Here is a 13,862-nt window from a genome sequence, read left to right as displayed (position 1 = left end):
CCCTAACCAAACATTGAACAGGAAGGGGACAGACAGCTTCATACACAACACCGATTTCTGAGCCTCTAGTATTAGCATATAAACCTAGGGAGACTTGGGAGTTTCCATACTTGTAGGAGACCTCATTCAACCCATGAGGATGCAAGAGCATTCCTTGAAAACAAGGAATCTAAATCCTGTGAGAGGTATTTCAATTTGCTTTCATTTTATTTCAGCTCCTAGCAGTCAAATTAATTCTAGCTGTAACCACAGTGGCTAAAAAATTCAGCAATTTAACATCCATAATTTCTCAGAAGAGGAGGCTAAAATCTGCAGGCTCATTTCCTCCAGATAACAAAACTTTGTGTGCCCAACCCACCCATTAACAGTGTTTCTCAATCCTATGCAAGGAAAGAGACAAACACAATGAGAGAACATAGAAGTTATTAACAAGAACTCAAAGTTTAACCTAATTTTGACTTGACAGCAAACAAACCCATTGTGGCAATGCTGTCTCAGGCAGCCTTGAATTTCTTTTCATTTCTGAGTTAAGTAGTCCTTTAAATTAATAAGGTTCAGAAACACCACCCTATAAAACAAATGTGTGGAATCATATTTTATGTGCAGTGTAACATGATGATAGTAAAACTGCTGTCAGTTGGCAAGCTGACATTCTCAGTCATGCTAGTAGTAAAACACATGATCACTGCAGCATGCGTGTAGTAGCTGTTACATTATACTTCAAAATGGAAATGCCACGCTCCTACCAAAATTAATTTATTCTAGAAAGAAAACAGTGTTATTTTAAGTAGGTTTGTGTCCTTAAACTCATAAACTACAAGACCGAAACTGCCTTAAGCTTCTAAAGTTCAAAATAAGTCAAGTGATTCTGACTTCTCTGGTACTGAACCACCTCCTGAGCAAGATTTTTGGTGCTACGAGTGGCCACTGATTTGGGAAGAAGAAAGAGAGAAGAGTGACAATGTGTTTTCTTTTACTGACACCACAGCCTCCTCTTCACAAGACAGGAAATTTGAATTGTTCCAAAATAATCACTCTTCTGAGATGTCAAAGTGTACGACTGTCAGCCATGGGATGAATGGCAGCAGTTTATTCCTGATGCGAAGATTCACAACAGAGTGGGGAAAGGATGTTGCATCGTTAATGGCTCTGACTCCTTCACTCACTGAATATGAAGATTGTACTGGGGATATTTTTAAACAACTTTACAGAAAAGCGACTTAGCAATGTCTGAAAGTACAAATGCAGAAAAACTAGACGAGGAGCTGATGACACTGGAGATGCTTCCCTTCTTCCTTGGTCTATTTACATGTCTTGAATGGCCTCCAAAAGGCTTCTGCTCAGCATGCATCATCTGCTATGCAGATACTATTTCCAGATGTTAAATTACAGATAAACAGGCTTTTAATATTGTTTTTTTCTTGTTTCAGTAGCATGTCCATGTGAAAAAGCATGTAAGGGATAACATGTCCAGACAGAAAACACAACAGGCTCTAATGAAGGCACTACAACATACTAATGTAATACTTCACTGCCCCACTTCTTCATTATAATTTCCAATTAATTAATTATAATTATAATCACATTCTAACACTAGATTCTTTAAAGTCCCTGCAATGAATAAGTTATTTTTCTTGTGTGCGACAGTTATATGTAGCAAATAATGGTCAGATAACAAAAACCTGCATGGAGAAGAAAGGATGACTCTGAGACACTAGAAAACAAACAGGTAATTTTATATGTTAATTTCCCAGTCGAGTCCAAAAAAGGGAAATAGTACTTACCAGGCATAATGCTTTTCATCTGCAAAAGGCTTTCCAACCTAAATACATTCTCACAACTAAAATGGTCTGCAAATGCTATCTCTGTGGTACCACCGAAGAAGTCATAGGACAGCAGACCCAAGAGCGGTCCAGATTTCCACTTTACTGCCTGGACCACATCTCATTTCTTTTTCTGCACCATACTTTGTCACTCAACTCCCCTGAATGCACTGACTTTGCCTGCTTAACTGTAGCACTCTGATCTTCCAGTCTTGGAAGGCCCAGGTTTCCGTGTCCCTGGGAACTGCTTTAGGATGCTCGAAACATTCACATTTTTACTTCTCATCAAACCAAGCATCATTTTGTGGATAATGACACATTCGCTCTGTGTTTACAGGAACAAGCAACACTTGAGTAAAATGAACAGTCGGAGGAGTGAGGATAGTGCTGAAGCTCTCCTTCTGTCAGGATGAAAGTTAGCAACACGCTTCATGCTCCATGCCAGCCCCACTGGGATCACACGAGGCCTTGGGAAATGCCGTCAGTTTGCAAAAGGCACAGAAGTTGTTCTATCGTTACGGAAGTGAAATCCATAACCTTTTTGTTTTTAAAGTATTTGTTCCTGACCAACTGTTCTGCACTCCTTAAAAGTACTGCCACAAGGCTGTCACAGCTGGGGAACACAAACACCGAAAGCACGCGCTTGCAGCCAGATCCAGCACAGATTAACAACAGTACAGTTCATGACTTAAAAAGTGGCAGGAACTTTAAACAGAGGTATAAATAACGTGTTGAACAACTAAACCTTTTATATATAACTACTGCCTCATGGATAACTGCTTAAAAGAACAAAAGCAAGTGACCTAAATGTAAACTGCAATTATCTGTCACAGCCTCCAGAACTGCTCCTTGCAGCACTGAGTTGAACCACGAGCACATGGAAACCTTCCTGCCCTTTGCTTCACCACTAACCCCAGCTCCTGTGACCCCCACACTGTCCCTACCAACACCACTCATCTCTCATTTCTTCTCAGTGGACACAGTAACTAGATGACCATAGTTGACATACTACATTAACCTATTATTAGGTGACCCTGACACTCTACCTCATCTTTTCTCTGTTTATATTCACAACAATTCCAAGTTGAAATATCAAGGGTGGTAGGAACGTTTTATTCACAGCCTTGGAAGTGGGAACGAGAAGAAAGGCAGGATTGTACGTGACATTCTCAGTTACAACCTGTATGATACCATAACCTAGGAAAGTGGAAGTGGGCTTTTTATCTTTTCGTTCCTTAAAATGCATAACACCATGTAAGTCTGACTATGTAGAAAATGGTAACTTTACCCCCCCCTTCATCGAAAGTCTCAGAGAAGTTGACAGTCTGTTGTATCTGAAAGATTGAGAAGCCATGCAAAAAATTTTATGAAACTAAAAGGTCTTATGCAACCTCCCAAAGCCCATCTGCCATAATGAAAGGGCAAAGCTTTCTAAATTAACTTGTTCAGCTGACACAAAATGCTCCCCCTGCCTTCTCAAAACGCGTCACTGATGTGGCCAACGGGGGAGTGGGAAAGAGGAAAACCTATTAAAAAAGGGCCCTGCTAGCCGAAGATGTAGCCTTCCACATGCACCAAGGATAGAAGAAATCTTATTCAAAGCCAAGCTTGCACCAGGGGCAATATCAAAATATAGCGGAATCTAAGGAAGCAATTATACTTATTAAGCTTTGGTTTCCTTGACACCCCTAATGACTTGACACTGTACTACAGCTACACTTGTGATCAAATATAGCTTGCAGATAACAAATTTAAGAGACCCATCTAAAATGAAAGTGTGAATAGTGAATGATATATAGTGAATGATATATTTGCTAACAGAAGCGCCTGCTAACTGGAGTAGCCCAAGCAATTTCTGGTTTTGTCTCAGCAAGAGGCAATATTCCAAACTAAGTCAAGGACAAAAAAATTCAAGATACTCACCAGCAAGTGTATAATCCATATCAAAACCAAAACACTTTATCTTTTCCATGGCTAAACTTCTGTTTACGAAGACCCTGCAAAGAGAGAAAAAATAATGCCACAGCTATGAGTATTTTCAAAATAATCACATTTTAGAACAAACATATTCTGCCTGCTGTAGGATGTCTGGCTTTCTTAGGTCAAAATCAGAAAATATACCTGAAAATGAAGGCATGTTTTATTTTCTGCAATGAGTTCTCCTGAAGCAAAGCCATGACTTTGCAGGGTTATTCTAATTATTGGTACGCTGTCTAAAGACATACACGCATGCATGCACACACACACACGGCTTTGCATGTGACCTGCAAAAATTCCTAAGAATAGAAGTGCAAAATCTCCTGAAGCAGAATTCAGAGCTCAAGTGAGAGGAAACTGGAAGCAGAGGATGGCAAGCAATACAAATTGCTTGATTATAACCAATTATTACAAAGAGGTAACAAGCAAACGAAAAGAAAATAACATTTCTGTGAATAAATACACACTAACTGGAACTGTTATCTGGAAACTCAAAGCAAATCTACACAGACTCATTTCCATATTTGCATCAATAGCATTAAAAACATTTAATAAAACTCTGAAAAACAGCAGCTAAGAAAAATTTTCATCCACAAGAATATGTTATTTCTATTGTGATTTTTTTTTTTATTTATCCTGCAACTCCTCAACAAAATTGCTGGTTTTTAAATTCCACTTTTACTATTAATGCTTGTTGCAATGAGAATCTAAGCTGAATACTTGCAAGCCCTTTTTGATGACAACAGTTTAATACACCATATTCAATTTACTTCAAGTAAATAACGTGGTAAAGAAGTAGGTCAGAGAATACAACTAAAGCTTTTCTTGCCTCCTGTTCCAACTAGAACAGTAACTAAGCTGCTTATATTTCCCCAGAACTTTAAACCATAAAGCAGATCTGTAACTGAGCAGGACTTCTCTCCACCGCCTGTCTTGTCTGAACTTTAGGAGTCAGAACTTGGATGCAGGATGAAGCTGAGCTCCTCAGCACTGATCCCGGACAGAAACCCCACGCATTGCTTGAGCTGGGATGCCGAGACAAAACTCTCCTGTGTGAGAAAAGTCTCAGACCTGTACTCTGCTTTCAGCATGTGAAAATTCTCCAAATGTTTAGTAAGTTCACTGCCCTCAGCAGAGTAATTATCCTCTTAAAAACTGAAATCGGCAGCACTGCCGCGTAGGAGGAGTGGCGCAGGGACAGCGAGACAGCAATGGAGACGGCAAGTGCAACACCAAGCACTCGTACGCTCGGAAAAGCTGAAGAAAACCTCTGGGAGATTCTCCTCCGCACGCTGCAGGCAGGTGGCCGGCACAATGCGCCCCTTTAACTGCCTGTGCCAATTCACCACAGCTCGAATTTTAACAGCAAACTGCTAACACCAAAATATCGCACTTCTATGCAAGTTGCCTTACCTCATCTCTCACCGATGCGCTCCTTGTTTAGTTCGCAGCAGACTGATTCATCTACTTGTCTGAATCATATTACACAATTCCTTTAAAGCTTCCCTAGCACCGATGCAATTTTGCTTGGATCTGATTTGACTTCAGAAGATCATTATGTGTGAACCAAGCCTTAAAGTGCTGTGTATCTCCTTGGACAGCGTTACAGAAAACACATCTGTGGCTAATTTAACCAGTCACTGGATATCGTTGTTGTTCCACACAAATCCACTTGGAATACAGTTTCTCTGGCAATGCTATACTTTCCCCCTAACCTTGCACACTCGCTCTGGGAGTCACAGTTTCCTGGCAAAATGCCTGCCTTTGACAATGGGGCCTGTCACTGAGGGGCCTCGGAGGTTACAGATGACGCTCTTTTCTGATAGATTTATGTATTACCTAAACAAATGAAATTATGGGGGAAAAAATGGAAACTTGTAAAGAAGTGCCTTTTGGAAATATGAGACGAGATCGTAAATCACTAAAATTATCTCCTGAAATAGCTGGCTTTTGAGTAGGTGGAGCAAATTACCCAAATTTGCAGTTTGAATCTGTGTTTATTTGTCTTTTAACATCGAGATAGCTCTGATTTACAAAAGGCCAATGTGAAATGCTGTTTGGTACTAAACAGAGTCTCATACTTCGTGTAATGAAGATGATGACGTTCTGTCACTGCAGGTGTCAGGAAGGATTATTTATTAGCTAATTCAAGCACACGATTTCTGATCTCATGTTTGTGTCGTTTGTTTCTGAAAGCAGAGAGCTTTAAGAAGGAGCAATGTACCTCCAGGAGACGCTAGCAACAGTTTTTGTCCAACCTGCAGAGTCCAATCTTGTTCCTGCCTTTAGGCTTAGACCCCAGAGCATGGTTGTCCTTTCTTCTGAACAGGACAGGAATAGGAAATTTACAGAAGCTCAGAAGGCTGTTTCAGAATTGCAACATTAGGAGCAGTTTCCCAAATGAGGACAAAACCCAAGCACTGAGATGAAGCTGAATGCGCTTATAAAAGGGTAATACGACAGTGGCTGTGAAAGGCGAAAACAAGGGAGCCGTGACCCAAGAGATCTCTTCCAGTCCAGTCTGCCTGTGCTTAGATGATGATGACACCAAACTGACCAGGACCCGTGGAAAGATCTCTAAGCCTCTAACATTTTTTCATTGCTTGCTCTCAAAGTATTTACAAACTGAACCCCAGGACTAAAACCAAACCAACACACATTGATGCTGAAGATCTGGAAAAGTTTACTGAAGGCAATGAAACGAACAACATCTAGTAGTATACTTTTGTTCCAAAATAAGTCTTATGACTGAAACATGAAAACTGCTATAGCAGCCCCCTCTTGGTAACAGCTGGTGAAGATCTCTCTTCCTCCATCAACTCATAAATATTGCCCATGACCTAGCAACTGTACATGGCAGGGTGTAATCGTGCCCCAGCAGTGCAGAGGGCCTGGCAGATTTCAAGGCACCCTACAACTGATCTGACATGGTAATTACTTCACCCACCAGTGCTGGAGTGAAACAGAACAAATATTTAAAAAAGCCAAAGGCGGCTATTACACAACATGTTCAGGACAGGAAATGAGAACACTTTAATCAATTTAAACTTGGATATGCCTTGGCAGATTAATGGGCAGATTAAACAGTGGCAAAAAAAAATGGAACCAATTTCACTTCTCCTGTGAAGGCCCAGCTAGATATTGGGTAGGAGATTCTGTAGGCACTCAGGACCTCAACTTTAAGTCCTGAGAAAGGAAGACATATCCCATGCACGGTGCCCCCCTACACACAAGGGGCTAAGTAGATACTTACACATATTTACCCCCAGAAGCTGACCAGCTTAATTCAGGGGGTTTACTCAAAGTAGTAACTATCTGCAGTATCCTAGAAACTAAAGATAAAAGCTGAGATTAAATCACCATGACGGTTTCTGGGAAGAGCCAGGTGCTTCTCAGAAGCCGGAGACTTGGCCCGTTTCAGAGCTCTGCTTGGATCCTAATTGAAGGCACACTCAGCCCAATTTCAAGAATACTGGTCAAACGTGTCTGTTGGCTACAAAAATGTAATGTCTCCCTCCACAGGAGACATGGTACAGAGAGAAATGGTAAGAGTGCTGTTTTTAATGATGATACAGCAAAAACAACACGAAGATCCCTAACCTCCTGAGAGAAAAGATCCTTTGGTCTCTAAAAGAAAGTATGAGTACAAGATTTTTACAGCTTGTGTAGATAAATAAAAATCAAAGCAGCTTCCAGATTACAAATAGTTGAGATAAAGACAGGATAAGAAGAAAACTAAAATCACCCAACTTTTTTAGGTAAGGAATTTTTAAACTAGATTCATTTTTCCACTTGCCAGAATCAGAAGAAATTACACTTTCCCTTCCCCTGATTTTGTTTTTTTTCCATTCAGAAAATGATTTTAACTAGGAGCAGTGGAGTTAAAAATTAAGCTGACCTAAAAATTTAACAGCACTGGGCAGCAGGACAACTCAAACTGCAGGCACAGTGTGAGGACGCCCTCTCCACTCCTCGTGCTGTGAGGCAGAGGTGGGTATTGCCTAAACCCAACTGCCCAGCTCCACACCTGTCTGCAACCAGAGCATCTCCCTCAATAGGACACTGCCTTCTCTTGTCTTTGTCTTTCCTTCCTGATGAAACAGCAATTGTTATATTTCTGCTTTGAGGAGCACCCCTGTGCAGTGAGGCTGGAGGAGCCCGAGGCGCTGGTGCTTGTGGGGAAGCCGGTTGAGGGACCAAATCCAACCCCACCGGCTCCCTGAGCCAGCCCATGGCACAGCTGGCAGTGGGAAGGCAGCAGAATTGGGGTGGTTGAGCCTAGCATAGACCCACACCTTTAGAGAAATGGGCTTGAGGAGCTGTTTAAGGGCAATCATGAAGCATATTTCCTCCCTAATGAGTTCTTCCTCAAATATTAAATGCTGCAGCTTGGCCACAGCAGAAGGCTCTCAGTGATGACAGTATTTATTTTCTCTTTGAGCTCTACGAATTGTGCTGGATAAGAGAAAAATGTGTTGAATAGCAAGGAAGAAGGAACTGCTGAGCACGCATAAAGGGAGTCACAGAGCTGTGATACCCTCAACACTGCAATTCACAGTCCTTTATATTTTTACAAGTGAACTGATCTCAGTTTTGTTACTGTTCTTGTCAATCAATTCTGAGGCAGGACCCTAAATCCCAACTCTTCTCGAGTAACACAGGAAAGAAGCACATGCAGAGAGGCAGAAATGTTTTTATTCGTACAAAATCTCAAAAGCACTCTGTGCCCTGAATGAAATTTGCATGTATAATATTCTTGTAATATGACCAACAAAATAAACAAAATACACCAGAATTATACAACTGGGCATATGGCTCACAACTCGTCAAGAAAATGTAAATGAACACTGTGAGGCGAAGTTTGTGGAACAGAGCATTTTTATAATGATTTTACAAACGTGTCCAGAAATACCTTGTTGCAAGAAGTATTCTTTGTTAGGAGAGCATGTTTCACTGGAAATTAAATAAATACAAATAAATTTGCGGCAGTGCTGAGTGGAACACACAGTGGGAGCTGGCTAAGCATGATCTACACGTGTGTTTAAAAAAAGACTGTGGGGGACACTTGGGCTAAAGTCAGCCACAAAACAGAGACTAACTAGCCAGAAGGCTCAGATTCCTGCTTCCTCAAAGCTTAGGCACTTTGGTTAATCTGCACTTTATGGACAACTTCCGTGTTTTAATAAGCAAGAAGAGTTAAAAGGAAACAAGAGGGAACTAACTGGATTAGCTTTTAATAGCCTCCCGTATTCAAGTTCCCTGTAGCCTCTTTAAAAATGGCTAATAATGAAAAAAAATGGCAGTACTGTTATGATAACTGTATGTTCTCAGTATTACTAACTAGTCCCCAGATGTTGTGTGGCTGGAAATGTCTCACTGCATGACATTATGGGTCTGGTTACAGGTGACTTCCATCAACAGCAGTGAGCTGAGATGAATCCCACACTGACTTGACTTATCTGGCACAAATTACATGAGTGACTTTAAGAAGAAACTAAAATGTATCAGAATGTCTTGTCTTTGAGTGCTGGATTCTCTGGTACCTGTTTTAAAGGGCATAAGAAAGAAACTGCTTTAAACTACTAAAACCAGTGTAATCATTCTTTTGCCAATTCTTGCCTCTTCCATTTATTATCATATACCAAACCATTTAACAATGTTTGATATTCAGAGTTCCATTTTACTCCCTCTTCAACCAAAGAGGAATATTCTGACCAGTCAGTATGTTTGTAATCATATTTAGAGATAGTGTTTAAGCTCCAGACATAAAACTGAAAAATTAGATTATGGCTGTAACTTAAAAGTCTGATGAGGCTTTATCCAGAAACACAACCATGAGCACTTCACTCTGAAATCCACCAGGAATCAGATGGAAGGAGATAGCTGTGGCCATTTCTGTTTCCATTGTTTGGGTTTTCTTCCCAGGCAACAGCAAAGTGCCAAGAAGTTCACATATGGATTCCATCCCAAAATAACACCCGTCTGCTCTGTGAAACTATTAAAGCTAGGGATCATGGGACATTTTTAATGTAATTTCTTTATTATTAATTTGGCAAGTGTTCTGCTTTCTCGTAAGGTCGCTCATTCTGTCACCTTAACACTCCCTCCTCTCTCCAATGTCCAAAGCACCAAAGCAAAATAAATACAGAGCCACATGCTGCCCTCCACTACACACATGGCACCGCACGAGCCCAAGGAGGCTGCACAAAGATATGTGAGGGCAGAGCACAGCCAGCAGTGCCTAAAGAGCTACCTTACAGCTACATGAACATACCACCCATGGCCTGTTTGAACGTGTCTGACGAAAAGAGCATTTTCAGACTCATAAATATATTTTTCTTACTTGCCATCTCAATGAAAGGATCATTTAAAAAAGACTTTCTATGCAGCTACCCAAATAGATAAACAGTTTCAAGTCTCGTAGCCTAGTTCATATAACATTTCCACCTGTTTGCAGTCACTGACGATCCAGTATCAATAAAGTGAACAAACAAGGTTAGCAGTGAATAGCCTAGAGTTTATAAATTCAAACAGACTAAAATACATCTTTAACCCTAGAAATCAAAACAACCAATTGGTAAACCTTTTGCTTTGTCATTATTAAAGTATAGATCATTTTTTTACCAGATCTCAGAATATATTGACAGCTTAAATCATTTAACTCATGTTACCACCGTAAGATGCTTTGAAAACAAATTGAAGTACAAAACTTTTAAGCAACTTATTCAATACTCTAGGAGCGGTGAGCAGGAGAATTAGGATTAGGACTCATGATGCCACATCCCCTGTGCTAGCCGGTAAACAACAGAGTGAGAAAACAAAACTAAAACAACAACAGAAACCCCACGTTCAGGATGAGAAGTCTCAAATTACTCTGATGCAAAACGCTAAAAGCATCCTAAAGTCTGTATGTTTAATAAAAAGGCCATCTCAGCCTTGCTGCCCTGTTAAGCCAAAACCACAGAATAAAAGCAAATGCAAATACCTGTTTCCTGGATCTTGGTAACTGTCAGTGACAAGAGTGGACAGAACACCAACTTTTTCCATTATTTGCTTTAACTAGACGTGGTTGCTATTTAAACCCTAAAGAGCTATGTGAGATAATCCAGAGGGTGCCTAGAAGTGCTCACTCCAAGTTAAAAAATAGACACTAGGGCAATTTGGTAGCTCAGAGTCAACCTAGTTCTTGCCTAATTACAATCACGTTAAATGACAGTACTCCTCCAGAACAAATGACCTAGTGATTATCCTCTACCCGGAAAAGTCAACAAGCCGTGCGTGAGGGAGGTGGCCTCACAACGACACACACGAAGGAAAAGCCACCTAACAGCTACACATCCATTTTATTTCCGAATTAAATGTATGTTGTCAATAGCGCAGTAATGCAGTATCCTCTTACCAGTGACCTCTGCTAGAGAATGAATAACATCTAGCTTGTATATTAATTCATCTTCAGACCTCACCTCCAATGGGCGCCAACAATGTTGTATAATGAGGTTTGTGGCTGATAGTAGCACTAGCTCACCGAAAGCCTCGGCTGAAGTCATCAGAAATACCCTGAAGATAAAACCTCACCGCTTCTCCTCCCATACAGATTTTCCTGATTCTTGATGCTCCTTTTATGGCTCTTGAACTCTACAGCATAGCATACGTGTTCATATCAGCAAGCTTTGCTTACTTCACCAATAACCTCAATACTCTTAATTTCTTAAGCAACTATACAAACTGATCCAAACACCAAGCAAAACTTTCAGGAGGAAAACAGCTATAAATATTTGATTTTTAATATTCTTGCTTATGGCACTCAGACATGATTATGATGTAGTCATCATACTGTGAGTCAGTGTGCATTACGCCAGTTAAACCAGTCTCAACTGGGATTATTGCCAACAACGTTATATGTTGAACATCCATCCATCAAGTCTGATACAATAAGAAGCACACCACCTGAAAAAACACATTCCTGGTATGAACAATGACAGTAAAATATGACTATTACAGTGGCATCTTCAGAGCTACTTTTTAATAAAGTTTTTTAAAGTTTCAAGCCCACAAGAACATTATTTTTATTTCTTAAGGTAAATTATTTTACTTGGATTGGAAACTTTCCCCCTTATTTTATGCTGCTTCAACATTTATAATTCAAGTATATCAAATCTGGCATAGTTCATGAGAACCAGAAAGTTCAATCAATTGGCCCAGGTATCTCTACTGATATTGCAGTAAGCATGAAATAAACAAACAGCGAAATAAGATTTTTAAATTTCTCACTTCAGAGAACCAAGCATACCAGCAGCATTTAGAAAATCTCAATGAATGACTTCAAAGTCAACTGGGCTTCCAACATCGGTGTCAAAAGCTATCCCCAGTTATGCTCATCTTTAAGCGTTGCACAGCTGCCAAGCTCCTCCAGCCTTTCAGACTGGGCCCCTAAAATCACTGGGACCAGCTTTAAGATAAGAAGAAATTAATATTTTTTAATTAAATGTTCTTTTTATTGCTTTTGTTTCTAAGTCACTTAAGATCAATGTTTTCAATTTTTTTTCTTTAGCTGCTAGAATAAGAAAAGACAGAAAAAAGAAAGAGACTGAAAGAGAAAGAAAAACAGAGAAAGAGAAAAGAAGAAAATAAAGTTGACAATGAATGCCTTGTCTTCTGTCTCTTTTTCACAAAATTGACAGTACTTTAGCAATACCCAAGAGTCAGAGCATACTTGGATCTCACTGAAACCAATGTACATCCTAGAACCGATGGCTATGACCAGCACACATATTCTACATCTGAACAGTTATTAAAATACTAAAAACTATAATATAAAACAGCAAGGGGAAATAACTTCAGTTTCACTCTATCATGTTAAGTCTGCACTTACCTTTTAACTAACATCATATCTGTTTACACTAAGATCACCAAAAATGCCAGAGATAGAAATCTGACAACACTGCCTCTGGAATGAGGTTGTTTCAGATTCTTACAATACTTGATTATCAAAATAATTCCTATGAAACTGGTACACCAAAGCCATTAATAGCACAGATTTATACTCCAGTCTTGGCATCAGGTTCTCTCATTCTCTGCTGTTCCCTCCCTCTCTTTCATTCTCTTCCTATCTCTTTTTAGAAGAAGATAGTAATTTCGAAACAAAAACGCGCCTCCCATTAATGCATATCCAATGTTGTGCTTGCCATTAAAATCGGAAGTGCTAGCACCAATTCTGCTCAATATGATTTGAATAAGACAGTTCCAGATTCTAAAAAGGGGTACTTAAACTGTATCACAGACTAATTGTAGACTACCAGAGTCCAGCTCTTAGTGGGAGAACTCCCTTTGTATGAGTGCACTCTCATCTTCCATAAGGAAATTCTTTCTGAAACTAAAGATTTCTTACATGAGTAAGGGTAAACATGATGAGAACTTGAATGCGTGAGCTCTTAAGGACAAGTACTGCTGCCTTTCGATCTTGTACAACATTTAGCAGACTGTCATCATCTAACCATAACAAATGTTGGGGAAATATTTAGAAAAATAAATAAATAGACCTTACCCTGACTTTCTTTCCATCAGTCTAAACTGGAAGTAACACAACTAAAGTAATAGGTAAAATTATGACAAAAATGGTAAACCTGCCAATGACTTCAGCAAGGTGAAGATTTTTTTGCCAGGGAATGCTATAAAATCCTTCTCTTTTTACGTACTATATATAATTACATTCATTAGACATTTCCATATCTGACAAACCAGCTGACACAGAGAGACTCAGATAATGCCACCACTTAAGACATGTGCCCAAACATATTCACTGGAAATTGGAGAGCTCCAGAAATGCATCACAGGATCCATCACTTGGCCTCAGACATTGCAGCTTGCATATTTGAAGATGGCCTATCATATGATGCTAAGGCGTTTTTCTCTAATTAGACTCCATTTGGAGAATCAAAATACATCTAACACTTCCAAAACACTTCCTTAGGAATACCACTATATATGAATCACAAATGCAATGTGGCATTTAAGCATAAGGTTGGGAAACTTGACTTCTTTTTCTGTTTCTCTATCAGATCT

General features: G+C 39.8%; 1 protein-coding gene across 1 annotated transcript in view; it reads right to left on the bottom strand.

The window, feature by feature from the left end:
- The window catches only part of LOC104547878 (cytosolic purine 5'-nucleotidase), a gene marked incomplete at its 3' end in the record, with an annotated part of 36,881 nt that overhangs the window by 22,012 nt on the left and 1,007 nt on the right, over window positions 1-13,862 (bottom strand). Inside the window, exon 2 of the mRNA XM_010193739.1 lies at window positions 3,747-3,820. Within this exon, the coding sequence (XP_010192041.1) occupies window positions 3,747-3,820 (74 nt within the window). The remainder of the gene's footprint in view (window positions 1-3,746; window positions 3,821-13,862) is intronic.

This window comes from Mesitornis unicolor, unplaced genomic scaffold, assembly GCF_000695765.1.
Source record: "Mesitornis unicolor isolate BGI_N332 unplaced genomic scaffold, ASM69576v1 scaffold54231, whole genome shotgun sequence".
In the NCBI taxonomy this organism is placed as follows: domain Eukaryota; kingdom Metazoa; phylum Chordata; class Aves; order Mesitornithiformes; family Mesitornithidae; genus Mesitornis; species Mesitornis unicolor.
The sequence above is the reverse complement of the archived record's forward strand: the minus strand, read 5'-3'. Positions and strand labels throughout refer to the sequence as shown.